The sequence below is a fragment of the Sabethes cyaneus genome, chromosome 3 (assembly GCF_943734655.1).
Source record: "Sabethes cyaneus chromosome 3, idSabCyanKW18_F2, whole genome shotgun sequence".
NCBI lineage: Eukaryota > Metazoa > Arthropoda > Insecta > Diptera > Culicidae > Sabethes > Sabethes cyaneus.
Window position 1 is genome coordinate 6,337,714 of NC_071355.1, and position 14,447 is coordinate 6,352,160.

The 14,447-nt window shown below is 37.5% G+C and overlaps 1 protein-coding gene across 7 annotated transcripts in view; it reads right to left on the reverse strand.

Annotated features, from left to right (window-relative positions):
• Positions 1-14,447, reverse strand: part of LOC128743682 (high affinity cGMP-specific 3',5'-cyclic phosphodiesterase 9A) — a 360,716-nt gene that overhangs the window by 21,840 nt on the left and 324,429 nt on the right. For all 7 annotated transcript variants that reach the window (XM_053840308.1, XM_053840310.1, XM_053840309.1 and 4 more), the window contains 2 exons: positions 14,295-14,446; positions 2,331-2,438 (listed from right to left, as the gene is read on the reverse strand). In XM_053840308.1, the coding sequence (XP_053696283.1) occupies positions 2,331-2,438; positions 14,295-14,446 (260 nt within the window). The remainder of the gene's footprint in view (positions 1-2,330; positions 2,439-14,294; position 14,447) is intronic.

The following is a 14,447-nucleotide window of genomic DNA, read 5'->3' on the forward strand; positions in this document are numbered from 1 at the left end:
ACAGCGAAAAGCAGCAAAAAGATAAATGAAAAAGTGATGACAAGTTTGCGATGAAAGACGAAAAAAAATTATGGCAGGACGTCGAGAAAACGACAAAGAAGCAAAAAGAGACAATAAAAAACGACAAAAAGACTTAATTATGGACTATAAGGTGCAAAAAAGGGCGATGATGTGACGATCAAAATTGCCGTCTTTTGATAACTAACAACAATAACTAACTAACAATAACTACAAGTTATGCCAAAAAAAAAGACTACAAAGGATGACTAAAAGACTACAAAGATACGACGGAGAGGCGGTGAAAGGCACGAAAAAACAAAAAGCGACAAAGGGACGTTAAAAAAGCGTTAAATAGGTAACCAAACATGCATATGCAAAAAAGGACTATGAAAAGATTACGAAAGCACAACGGAGAGGCAAAACAAAAACATTTTTGTAGTCTAAACTACAAACTGGACGACGGAAAATGGTAAAAATGACGAAAATGCACTAAAAAGAATGGCGAAACGACGACAAAAGACTATGACAAGATGACAAAAAACCAAAATCACAACGAAAAGAACACGAAAAATTTTCAAAAACACGTCGTAAAACGGTGACCAGATATGCGAGAAGAGCGTCTTAATGGAATTCGAAGCTTTAAAGTAAAGAAAACTTTTTCACGGTTCAATTCCACTATCAATTTCGAAAACCGACACTGATAAATTGATAAACTGATAAAATTGATAGTGGTATTTAATCGTGAAAGAGTTTTCTTTGATTTCAATCAAGGAAAAGATGATTAAAAAAAAACTATGACAAGATGTCAAAAATACGACTGAGAGATGATAAAAAGACTCCGAAAACGAAGAAAACAAAAGAATAAAAAAGACAGCTAAAAAGCACCGAAAAGACGTGGGAAAGATGAATGAAAAAGTGATAACAAGTAAGCGATGAAAACAAACGATGAGAGACGACAAAAATACAATAAAAGGACGCCAAAAAACGCCAAGAAGCGAAAAAAAAGACAATAACAAACGACTTTAACACTGTGAATGGTGGACTATAAGGTTCAGAAAAAGGCATGAAATGATGATAAAAAGTCGGCAAAATAACAACGAATTGTAAAAACAAAAGAGACTAGGTATAAAAGACAACAAAAAAACGCCACGACGGTAAACGAAAACAATAAAGAATGCCGACGAATCGCTGAATAAAGACAAAAAGATGATTTAAGGATGCCAAAAAGCCAATCACTGCGATCCAAATTAGTGAAAAGCGGAATTTAGAGTGGAACAAACGGGCAAAAAGTGCAACTTTTCCTAGCGTCATTTTGCTTAAACCTTTATTTTAACGAAAATTTGATTGAATTTTGTTTTTTTCTTGATTTTGTAACGAATTTATGACTCTATCTTCGGTGATAAAAACACATATGGTAAAATTACGGACTTTCCTTCAGCAGCATTTGGCAACACTGCATAACCAGCACTGAGTGGCTCAATTATCTGCACACCGCTGGCTGCCCGCTGCATCTGGCTCTGCCACAGTGCTCTGCGCCACGCATGCATAAACGATCAAACACCTGAAAATAATTGAACGCACGGCCGAGTGAGACCTTAACCGTGAAAGTGATAAATTTCCCATCCGCGACGTCGGACAACTTAATCGACTTGCAATCTCGGCATGGCCGCAAGCTGACCGCAAGCGATTGGTGAGTTCATCCGGTTCAACGATTTTTGTACCGTCTACCGTGGCTTAACATACACCCACCCGCCCGAAGCAATCCAAAGCGAGCTGCGAGCTGCGAGCTTGCGGTGCTTCATATTTCATGAAGTCAGGCGTCTAATTGGGTGGTACTGTAGCTTGGCAGAACAAGAAAAACCTCCAACGCTGCGGTTCACCGCGGATCGGATTCGGACATTAATTGCGGTCAGCCGGGTAGTTTCGTGCTGTCACTTTCACTGCAAGCAAGGCACCGTCATTTCCCCCAGTGAATTTACAAGCGACCATTAGAAAACAGTGAGTTTATGTAAAATGGCAAAAAATAAACGTTACTTCATAATATTTGTCCGTTGGGACAATAAATATATTTTTAGGTTAGATCCACATCCAACGGTGGTGGAAATAGAAAATGGAATTTCACAAAACAACCATATCAGTACAATAAAATAAAATTTCGATCGAATCCCCATCGCAACCTTGTCCCCACAGAACGGCACACTTCTTTGGATTGTGTCCGCAAAAACTGACACTTAAGATTGTTATTTTGAGGATTCCCCGCCCAACGAACCATTCAATTGAATGGTTCTTGCTATTGCTAAACCAATCTATTCGGGTGCATTTCAACTTACTTGTACAAGTCCTTGTTCATGTTGCGGAAAATGTTACAATCGGGATGCTCCAGCAGTCGGAACGCAATCGAACAGTGATGGTTCTCCAGGGGGGAAATGTCATTGTATCTGAAACGAAAAAAAAAACAGCACAAACGATCAGTTTAGAATCACTTTGCATTCGGTAAAATTACATTTCGCGTAAAATTGAGATGAAAACAAGTCGGCAGGCTAATTGAACCCGGTTATGATCCGCTCCGCTCATCATTGTTGCACGAACGTGAGCGGCACCGCCATCAGCATATGACACATCGAAGGCAATAAATGCGAACGAGCTTCCACTTTCCCATTCCGCGTTTATGTTGACGACTGCAATCAGTGCAATATTTTATACGTCAATTGCGGTTATTATATGGCGGGCGACCGCAGCGCAGCGAGCAAGCGCGAGTGCGCGCGGCTGTAAAATTATGCCGAATTTATCAGAAGCAGCCGCAGCAGCAGCAGCAGCAGCAGCCCAGCAAGGACGCGGTGCTTGTACGTACTCAGATAAACAAATTACATTTCATGTACGGGTTTGTAATTTATTTGCCAGCAATCAGTCATGAATAAATTTTACGTTACTCGCGGATGACCGAACCGGGAAGAAAAACAGTTTTACCGCATTCGTAACTGCATTTGTTGCGACCAATTACGTGGTGCATTTATCAACATTTTAAGCTATCGGGGGTATTCATGAAATATGCTACTTGTTTCGAATTTCGGCAATTTAGTTCTATCCGCCGCATCGGTATGCTATGCGTCATCGGTTTTATTGCTTTGCCTGGGGAGTCAGTTTCCATTTATAAAATGACAATTCGGAAGAATGTTTTCCCGGCAGAACTATTCCCTGGAAAAGAGATGCTCTAAAAGTTGCAACAATTTATCATGCTAGGAAAAGGGTCAGAATGGAAAACAATGTTCGATTGATGTTACTATCAATTTTGTGACGGAAGAAAAAAATTTATTTCAGTAGATTTTCATTGCAAACAATAGATAAATAAACTATAAACTAGCCATGAAAATTTTATACTTTGCATAGATTCATAAATAACCTAATAACTTTCGAGGTTCCGCATTTTTTATTAAAATATTTTAATGACAATTTTATTTCATATCATATTTAAAATCATTGAATGAAATTGATCGGTTCATGAGATACTCATTTGTAGGCGGTTGATGTCAAAAAAATCGATAAATTTTGATTACAGTTTTTCAGGAAATGACAATCACATCAATTACGTGCAAACGGCAGCTCCAATTTAGGTATAAATAGCAATGAATCCATTAGAAAATGAAAATGTTACAATCGGGTTTGGATTTGGTTCAGCATGTTATGAAAACATACTAAAGTAATCATCTGCCCGTATCAAACTGTACTTGCTCGATGATGCGCCTTTGTATGAAACGAAAGAAAAATAAAAAATAAATATAAATTAGAGTTGAAAAATTTAAAAACCAATTATTTTAGAATTTTAGAAAAGTTAAGAAAACAAAACTTTCCCAAAAAAATTAACTTGTCTGAGAGCTAACTTATTCGAGTGTGCCCGGTAACGTCTTACTGCCATTCAGTTTGCCGGTCTTTTTTTCTCATGATCTTTTGGAGCTCTCATTGTATTCGTTATCGTTCGTTTTTCAGCCATCCACCAGCTATTTTGGAGCTATTCATTTATTCAATTATTCAGTCCACCAATCTCTTCAGTTTATTTACTTTTGTTCTTCAGTTTATTTACTTTTGAATCTATATTATATGTAGAAAAAGCATAAATCTTCTCGGGCTTTCGATCACTCATTTTTTTACTCTTTTGAAACTGAAATGTTTTCATTTAAAATTTTAACTTGCAGGTGTTTGCATCATTATTGGTTGATTGATGTTTTAATCATATGGAATTTCAACTTTCTTTCAGTTCATAAAAGGAAATCTAACAAGCTTGCGTTTTCTATCTTTTTGCCCCTATATTTATCGTTGTTTTATCTTATTTTGGTTGTTCCTGTCGTTTTTCAACATCTTTTCATCGTTCTTCTGTCGTCATTTTGTCGTCTATTTACCCCTTCTTGTCGTCCTACTACCGTCTTTTTGTTGCCTTTTTTCGTCTTTTCGTCATCATCTTTTAAACGTCTAGTTGTCAATCATATCTGACGTCTTTTGCTGTCTTATATCGTACTTTTGGCGTCTTTGTAACATCTGTTTGTGTCTTTTTTTTTTGTCTTTTTGTTATCTTTCTAAAGTGGCGAGCCTTTGGAATATCTTTTTATATCCTTTTTGTCGTATTTTTTTATAGTTTCTAGTCCCTTGTCTTTCTGTCGTTTTATGTCACTTTTTATCTCTTTTTTAACGGTTTCATGTAATCTTTTCCTCAACTTTTTGTTGCTTTTTTATCGTTTTTTTATCTTCTTTTTGTCGTCATTTGGGCACCTTTGTATGGTTTTTATCCTCTTTTTGACACCTTTTTATCATATTTTCATCATATTTCTGTCATCTTTTTGACGTTCTTTCTTATCTTATTTTCGTCGTCTTTTCAATTTCTTCTTATCGTCTTTGTCTGTTTTTACTTTTTCTGCCCCCTTTTTGACTTTCCCGATTTTATTGTCTTTTCGATGATTTTTGTAGTCATTTTTTCGTCTTTCCGTCACCTTGTTGTTGCTCTTATATAGTTTTTTGTCGTCCGTTTATCTCCCTTTGTTGCCATTTTGTAGTTCTTTGCCATCTTTTTATTTTCTTTTTGCCGTCTTGTGTCGTCTTCGTATCGCTTTTTTTGTCACTTTTTGTCCTTTTGGGTTTCCTTTTTATGCCATATTTTTGTCTTTTAGTTTCAGTTTTTGCCACTTAGTTGGTTTCGAGGTACGATGCTGGCCTAACAAGCCAGTCGTCGTATGTACAAATCTTGACTAGGCAGTGCTGCTAGATAGAGTTAGTAGGATCCATGCACTGGCCCCGAAACTGTCCTGTACTCTAATAGCCGGCTGTGAAGTCTGTCGATAAAGAAAAGGTCAAGTCTTAGAAAGACGTTTAAGTCCAAGGCTTTGATTTTTTTTTGTCTTTTTGTCGTCCTCTCGCAATCTTATTGTCTTTTTTTTCTCGTCATTTTCATGTCTTTTCGTCACCTTTTTGTCGCCCTTCTATCGTCTTTTTTGGCATCTTTTATCATCCTTTTATCTCCTTTTTGTCGCCTTTTTGTGGTCCTTTGCCGTCTTTTTGATCGTTTGTTATGTTGCCTTTTTATCTTCATTTATCGTCTTTGTATCGCCTCTGTCAGTATTTTGGCCATATTTTTGTCTTCTTCTTACCCACTACCACCGCGACCAGTTAGCTTCGAGGTACGATACTGGTCTAACAAACCAGTGGTTGTTTGTTCGAATATCGGCTAGGCGGTCCTGCTACAATCAGTAGGATTGTTGCACTAGCCCCGTAACTGTCCTGTACACTAACAGCCGGATGTGAAGTCTGTCTATAAACATGGGCCACGTCTCAAAAAGACGTTTAAATCCAAGGCTTTGTTTTGTTTTCTTCTTGATGTCTTCTTGTCGTCTTTTTGTCATCTTTTGGCGCTTTTTTGTCTTTATTTTGTCGTTATTTTGCCACCTTTCTGTGGTTTTCATCCTCTTTTTGTCAGTTTTTGTCACATTTGCATTTTCTTATTTTCTTTATATCGACTTTTCGATTTCTTCTTGTCGTCTTGTAGTCTCTTTACTGTAGTTTTGTAGTCATCTGGTTGTCTTTTTGTAATTTTTTGTCCAATTTTCACCGTCTTTTCAACTTTTTCCATTTCGTCGCCTTTTTGATGTTTTTTGTTGTTATTTTGTCCTACTTCTGTCCCCTTGTTTGTCTCTTTTAAATAGCTTTTTTGTCGTCTTTCACAAGCCTTTTTGTAATCCTTTGCCATCTTTTTGTCGTTTGGTTTTGTCGTCCTTTTGTCTTCTTTTTGTCGTCTTTGTATCGCCGTTTAATTGTCCTTCTAAAGTTTTTTGTCACTTTTTGTTTCTTTTTTTGTCGGTTTGACCACAGAAAACAGACATCCAAGCGAAAGGTCCCCACTTGGATAAGCTTATGTCAAATTAGTTGAGAAACTATAGTGATGATGTCGCTGAAGGCGCATAAAATTCTACTCTAAACTCACAACAGCTAGCTTCTGGCGCTAGCATAACGCTTATAGTTCATATATACTAGCGCCAGAGAAGCCAAAGATTGTCAGTGTGCAAATCAAAAGAATCATTTAGTTGGGAAACTATAGTGGTGGTGACGCTAGCATATTAGGTGATTTTAATTTGAAATTTTATCCAAGAATTCACGAAAAATTTGTTCCTGTCTGTCTGTCTGTCTGTTCTCTGTGGTTTGACATCATCTTTTCGTTGCCTTTTTATATCGTCTTTTTACCTTCTATGCCAAAAAAGTGCTCTTGTCCTCTTATTGCCGTCCTTTTGGCGCCTTTTTGTCATCATTTTGGTACATTTTTGTGGTGTTTTTCCTCTTTTGGTCATCTTTTCGACGTTTTCCTATTTGACCTTTGTGGTCATTTAGTTTCGTCTTGTCGTCTCTTTGCTGTCTTTTCGTCACCTTTTTGTTCCACTCCAATCGTCTTTTTGACGTCTTTTTGTCGTCCCTTTATCGTTTTTGTCATCTTTTTCTGGTGCTTTGCCATCTTTCTTTTTATCGTCGTTTGACGTCGTGTTATCGTCTTTTTTGTCGTCTTTCTGTCGTTCTTTAATCTTGTTCATTTTCTTCTTTCTTAGATTCGATAGGCGGATTATTGCCGAAAAAGGACCGTCCATCTTTCTGTCGTTTTTGGCGTCTTTTTCTCACCTTTTTACCGTCTTTTTGTTCTATCTTTGTCATGTATTTGTCTTCTGTTTGTGGTTTATTTTCGTTTCTTGTTGCTTGTTGTCATTCTTTGTAATCTTTCCTTTGTCGTTTCTGTGCCTCTTTATTGTCTTTCTGTCATTTTTTGTCTTATTTTTTGTCGGTTTCATATCATCTTTCCGTCGTATCTTTTGTTGCCTTTTGTCGTCTTTTTTATCGTTTATTATCTTTTTTGCCATACTTTTGTCTACCTGTCGTTTTCTTGTTGTCTTCTTACCGTCTTTTTGCAGCCTTTTTTTATCGTTTTTTGTCGTTAGATTGGCATCTTTGTGTCATTTTTATCCCCTTTTGTTCTCTTTTTGACATTTTCTTATCTTCTTTTCGCCTTTTAGATTGCTTCTTGTAGTTTTGTCGTCTCTTTAATGTCTTCTTATCAACATTTTGTCGTCTTTTTGTCATTTGTTGAACGCTTTTGGCCGCCTTTTTAACTCTTTCCTTTTTATCGTTATTTGGATGGTTTTTGTCCTCTTATTGTCGTCCTTTTGGCGCCTTTTTGTCTTTTTGTCATCATTTTGGCACATTTTGGTGTTATTTTTCCTCTTTTTGTCATCTTTTCGGTGTTTTCCTATTTTCTCTTTGTGGTCATTTAGTTTCTTCTTGTCGTCTCTTTGCTGTCTTTTCGTCATTTTGTCATTTTTTCGTCACCTTTTTGTCCCACTCCAATCGTCTTTTTGGCGTCTTTTTGTCGTCCCTTTATCGTTTTTGTCGCCTTTTTGTGGTGCTTTGCCATCTTTCATTTTATCGTCTTTTGACGTCGTTTTATCGTCTTTTTTGTCGTCTTTCTGTCGTTCTTGAATCTTCTTCTTTTTTTTCGTCTAACAGCTGGCTGCGAAGGCTGTCATATGAAAACATAAGGTCAAGTTTCGATAACGCAATGAGCACCTCGGCTTTGCTTTGCTTTTCTTTTTTTGCCTTCTTCTGGTTATCCTCTTACATCACGTGGTTTAATTCTGGCGTTATCCTGTTTTTTCATCTTTCTGATGATTTTTTTGCGGTCTTTTTGCCGACCTCTTGTCTTTTTCTTGTCGTAGTTTTCTCATATTTTTGCAGTCTTTTTTCTTCGACGTCTTGTAGTCGTCTTTTTGGCCCTTTTTCTCGTATACTTATTGCCTTTTAATCGTACTTTTGTCGTGTTTTTATCGTCTTTTGCATCCTTTTCTATCGTCGTTGTGGTCTTTTTTTTACGTCTTTTTTTAACAGTCTTCTTAACAATGGGCTAGCCACGTAGCTAGGATGCCGGATGAGCGACCAGCGAAAACAAAATTTAGCAGAGGAACCCGACAGAGGGTGACGGCTTCGCAGGCAGACCCCGCTAGAACAAGAGCGTGTGTTAGGGGTGACTGGAGAGTGGCAGCCAGCGATGTCAACCTTCCAGACATTTGAGCATGCATAAATTTGGGAGCCACCGATTATTTCAGTTCCTGTTAATTATGGCTGGCGGCAGCCCAAGACCGAGAAACGTGGAGACGGCTCCTGAATTCGGCATGGATTCGATAGGCGGATTATCGCTGAAAAAGGACCGTCCGTTTTTCTGTCTTTGCTGTCGTCTTTTTCTCACCTTTTCACCGTCTTTTTTGTTGTATCTTTGTCATGTATTTGTCTTCTGTTTGTGGTTTATTTTCGTTTCTTGTTGCTTGTTGTCATTCTTTGTAATCTTTCTAGCTTTTTGACCTTCTGTCTTTTTGTCATCAGTCTTTCAGGCTTCCAGTCTTTCAATCTTTCCTTTCTCGTTTTTGTGCCCTTTCTTGTCTTTCTGTCATTTTTTGTCTTTTTTTTTGACGATTTCATATCATCTTTTTGTTGTATCTTTTGCTGCCTTTTTGTCGTCTTTTTTATCGTTTATTATCTTTTTTGGCATACTTTTGTCTACTTGTCGTCTTCTTGTTGTCTTCTCACCGTTGTTTTGTAGCCGTTTTTTGTCGTCAGTTTGGCATCTTTGTGTCGTTTTTATCCTCTTTTGTCCTCTTTTTGACATTTTCTTATCTTCTTTTCGCCTTTCCGATTGCTTCTTGTATTCTTGTCGTCTCTTTGACGTCTTCTTATCAGCATTTTGTCGTCTTTTTATCATTTTTTGACCGCTTTTGGCAGCCTTGCCTTTCCTTTTTATCGTTATTTGGATGGTTTTTGTCCTCTTATTGCCGTTCTTTTGGCGCCTTTTTGTCTTTTTGTCATCATTTTGTCATCTCTTCGACGTTTTCCTATTTTCTCTTTGTGGTCATTTAGTTTCTTCTTTTCGTCTCTTTGCCGTCTTTTCGTCATTTTGTCGTCTTTTCGTCACCTTTTTGTCTCACTCCAATCGTCTTTTTGGCGTCTTTTTGTCGTCCCTTTATCGTTTTTGTCACCTTTTTCTGGTGCTTTGCCATCTTGCTTTTTATCGTCTTTTTTGTCGTCTTTCTGTCGTTCTTTAATCTTCTTCTTTTCCTTCTTCTAACAGCTGGCTGCGAATGTCATATAAAAACATAAGGTCAAGTTTCGATAACGGAATGAGTACCTAAGCTTTGCTTTTCTTTTTTGCCTTCTTCTTGTTATCCTTTTGCCATTTTATGTCCTCACGTGGTTTAATTCTGGCGTTATCCTTTTTTTCATCTTTCTGAGGATTTTTTGCGGTCTTATTGCCGACTTCTCGTCTTTTTCTTGCCGTATTCTTCTCATATTTTTGCAGTTTTGCAAATTTTTTCGACCCTTTTTCTCGTATACTTATTGCCTTTTGATCGTACTTTTGTCGTGTATTTATCGTCTTTTGCATTCTTTTCTGTCGTCGTTGTGGTCTTTTTTTTTTGACGTCTTTTTTTAACCGTCTTCTTAACAATGGGGTGGCCACATAGCAAGGATGCCGGATGAGCGACCAGCGAAAACAAAATTTAGCAGAGGAACCCGGCAGAGGCCGACAACTTCGCAGGCAGACCCCGCTAGAGCTAGAGCGGCAGCCCAAGACCGAGAAATGTGGAGATGGCTCCTGAATTCAGTGTAGATTCGATAAGCGGATTATCGCCGAAAAAGGACCGTCCAGTCTTTCAGTCTTTCCTTTGTCGTCTTTGTGTCGCCTCTTTATTGTTTTTCTGTCATTTTTTGTCTTTTTTTGTCAGTTTCATATCATCTCTTCGTCGTATCTTGTGTTGCCTTTTAGTCGTCTTTTTTATCGTTTTCTTTCTTTTTTTGCCAAATTTTTGTCTTCTGGCCGTCTTTTTGTCGCCTTTTCGTTTTTTAGTCGTCAGTTTAGCACCTTTGTGTCGTTTTCATCCCCTTACTGTCTTCTTCTAAACATTTTCTTATCTTCTTTTCGCCCTTTCGATTTCTTCTTTGTTCGTCATTTTGTCGTCTTTTTGTCATTTTTAACCTCTTTTTACCGTCTTCGTAACATTTTCCTTTTTATCATCTTTTTGACGTTTCTTTTTTGTCGTCATCTTGCCAGCCTTCTGTCATCTTTTTGTCGCACTTCTATCGCGCTTATGATTTCTTTTTGTCGTCTTTTTATCTCCTTTTTGTCTTCTTTTCGTTGTCCTTTTGTATTATTCTTGTTATCCTCTTGCTGTTTCGTTTACCTCTTCCTGATTTTAAACTGTTTTTCATCTTTTTGATGACATTTTGTGGTCTTTTTGCTGATTTTTTGTCTTTTTCTTACCGTATTCTTCTCATTTTTTTTGTAATGTCTTCTTGACGTCTATTTTATCTATTTTTATCGTACTTTTGCAGTGTTTCTATCGTCTTTTTCGTACTTTTCTATCGTCTTTCTGGTGACATTTGACATCTTGACATCTAACCGTCTTCTACACGTCTTTTTGTCTTTTGTCGTCTTTTTGTCGTCTTTTTCCATCTTTTCACCGACTTTTTGTCGTATCTTTATCATGTTTTTATCTTCTATTTGTGATTTATCTTCATTTCTTGTATTATCTTGTAATCATTCCCTGTTATCTTTTTGCCGTTTATCTTTTCGACTTACTATCCTTTTGTCTATCAGTCTTTCATATTTTCAGTCTTTCCTTTGTCGTCTTTGAGTCGCCTTTATATTCTTTCTGTCATTTTTGTCACTTTTTATCTTTCCGTCGTTTTTTTGGTTGCCTTTTTGTCGTGTTTATAATCTTTTTTGCCATATTTATGTCTTCTTGTTAGCCTCCCAGTTGGCTTCGAGGTATGACACTGGTCTAATAAGCCAGTCGTCGTATGTTCGAGTCTCAACTGGGAAAGGCTGTTAGAGTCAATAAGTTCGTAGCAACTGGCCCTGCAATTGTCCTGCACTCTAACAGCTGGCTGTGAAGTGTGTCGTATAAAAACAGAAGGTCAAGTTTCGATAACGGAATGTAGCACCTAGGCTTTGCTTTGCTATGTCTTCTTGTTGTCATCTCGCCGTCTTTTTGTCGCCATTTTATCTTCTTTCTTTGTCGTCATTTTGGCAGCTTTGTGTGGTTTTTATTCTCTTTTTGTAATATTTTTGTAATCTTTTTGACATTTTCTAATCATCTTTTCGATTTATCCTTATCATTTTGTCGCCTCTTTGCTGTCTTTTTGTTGTCATTTTGTCATTTCATTGCCTCTTTATGACGTCTTTTTCACTTTTTCCTTTTTATCGTCTTTCTTATGTATTCTTTGTCGTCATTCTGTCATTTTCTCATCCTTCTATCATCTTTTAATCGCTCTTCTAACGTCCTTTTGGCGTAATTAAGACGTCTTTTGTCGCCTTTTTATCGTCATTCATGTTGTTCATTCATTTGTGATCCTCGTCCAGGTTTTTTCCTTATCATTGTCCTTTTACCGTCTTTTTGACTATGGTTATCGATTTTTATTGATTTTTGTCGTCTTTTTGGTGCTTTTTTGTCCTATTGTCATCGCTTTTTTATCCTCCTTTAGTCATGTTAGTCTTTGTTTTGTCGAGATCGAACTTTTCTGTCATCCTTCTGGTCGTCTTTTCATCTTTTAACCATCTTCTTGTCATTTTCGTTGCTTTATTCTCATCTTTTCGCCGTCTTTTTGTGATATCTTTTGTCTTCTGTAAGACGTTTCTCTTCATTTGATGTCGCTTTTTATCATTTTTGTTGTTTTTTCTGTCGTCTTTCTGTCTTTGTGCCTTTATGACTTTCTGTCTTTTCGTGTTGCAGCCTTTCTGTCGTTTTGTCTTTCCGTCTTTCTGTTTTCTGTCTGTCTATTTGTCATTCTGTCTTTCTATCTTTCTTTCATTCTGTCTTTGTGTCTTCCTGTCTTCCTGTCTTTCTGTCTCATTGTTAGTCTATCTTTCTGCCTTTCCGCCTTCCTGTTTTCTTGTCTTTCTGTATTTCCGTTCTTCCATTTTTCTATATTTCGGCCTTTCTGTCTTTTTGTCTTTTATCATTCTTTCTTTCTATCTTCCTGTCTCTCTATGTTTCTATTGTTCTGTCTTTCTACGTTTTTTTTCTAGCGGTCTTACAGTCGCTACCTTTCTGACTTTCTGTTTTACTGTATTTCTGTCTTTCTGTCCTTCTATAATTTTGTTTTCCTGTCTCTCTGTCTGTTTCTCTTTCTGTTACTCTGTTCATCTAGCTTTCTGTTTTTCTGTTCAGGCCGGATTCTCGTTTGCCTTCTTTTACATTTTTATTGTTTTCATGTTTTGGCGTTGTTTAGTTTTCTGTCTTTCTACTCTTTGCAGTTTTTTATTTTATTGACATCGTAGCTTTTTTTGATTCACATGACATGATTGATTTTGATTTTTAACTTCTTCACGCTTCAATCTTTTTTTCATTTTTTACTTTTTTAACTTTTAATATTTAAAATTTGGTGGTAATTTGTTTACAGATCCCTGGTTGTTGAGAAAATTTGCTTACAATTTCATTAAAAAGAAGTTCATTTTAGGATGCTTGATTCATAACAAATGAACTTTTAAAATAAGAATAATCCGAAGAAATCAGAAAATTTCCCTTAAAATCTTATGAAGAACTATCTCAAAACTATTCGACTATTCGTAAGCCAGTCCGCTATGCTCGATTACAAAATCATATGAAATTCTGATACCATTCGGGCAAGACTATACGATAATCTTGAAAAATACTTTTGTCCTTCTTTTCTATATTCTTGTGTTTTGTGTTTTTTGTCATTTTATGTATTTTCTGGCAATCAATATTCTTTGATGGGGTCTATGAGGCCATAATTTCTATCGTATTATTTCTACAAGCTAACTTCAATATGAGGTTCCCAATGATTGTTCGTTCTAACGTATTGGCAAACAACCACTAAGCAATCGTTTACAATCAGATAACATGCCAAATTTCCATCTGGTTGAAAATTTACATTTCAAACGAAACAACGCTTAGGGCTATCTGAAAACCGAATAAACCGTTCAAGCTCTCGTGTCTTTCTTCGGTTGTCACGGTTTGCTTTGGCAAGCATCCAGCAGTTAACGACCTGAAAAAAGTACATTAAAGTGCAAATCTTCAGCGTTCCTTCGGCTCGCACAAACACACACACACTGCTGGCTTCATTTTGCAATAAAAGCAGTCGTTTATTTCTAGCTCTAAACTGCCAGGTAGGCAGATGTTGGCAACAAAATTGTGACCGAAGCTCCTATGCCTATAACAATTTAGCATCAAACCAGGATCGGCCGACCGTGTTTCGGAAGCCCGTCTTGGCCCGGCTAATGTTGCTGCTGCTGCTGCTGCTGCTGACGTATGTGATCCGTGGGATTGGGTTACATGACCTTGTCAGAGCGTCTCTACCTATATGCTGTTCCGAAACATAACACCCACTCAGCAGTAACAGCAGCAAAGGCAGATGGGAGATGGGAGAAGATGGAGGGAGCTCACAGAAAAGCAATGACACGCAAGTCAGGTGCTCTCTGTTTTCATGCCCTGTTGCTTCGTAATTTAGTGATATTGTAGCCCGAAAAGTCCTTTGATGTTACCACCTGGACCCTGTCAGCGTATTTTATTTGATGATATTGTCAAATTTGCTCTCAGCACTTCTGATGCTGTAAGGTTTCGTGCCCGCTCCGTCTGCGTTGAACATAATAATAAAACGACCTTCGCTACCCCCCGGCACATAATTAATGAATGGAGGCGCGCGGTGATTCATCACCTTCTCGATTAAACTAAAATTAATTGGCTGTGACGGATTATAACCTAGCTTACCTCAGTGCCAGCTCGGTTCGGGCGTTTATTTGGTAGATGTTGTTGTACCCGGGATGGTCCAGATCGTGACAGATGCAGGAAACCAGCAGAATCAGCACCTCCAGCTCGCCCAACCTCTGCACCAGATTCGTGTGCCAAGTGATGGCGTACATC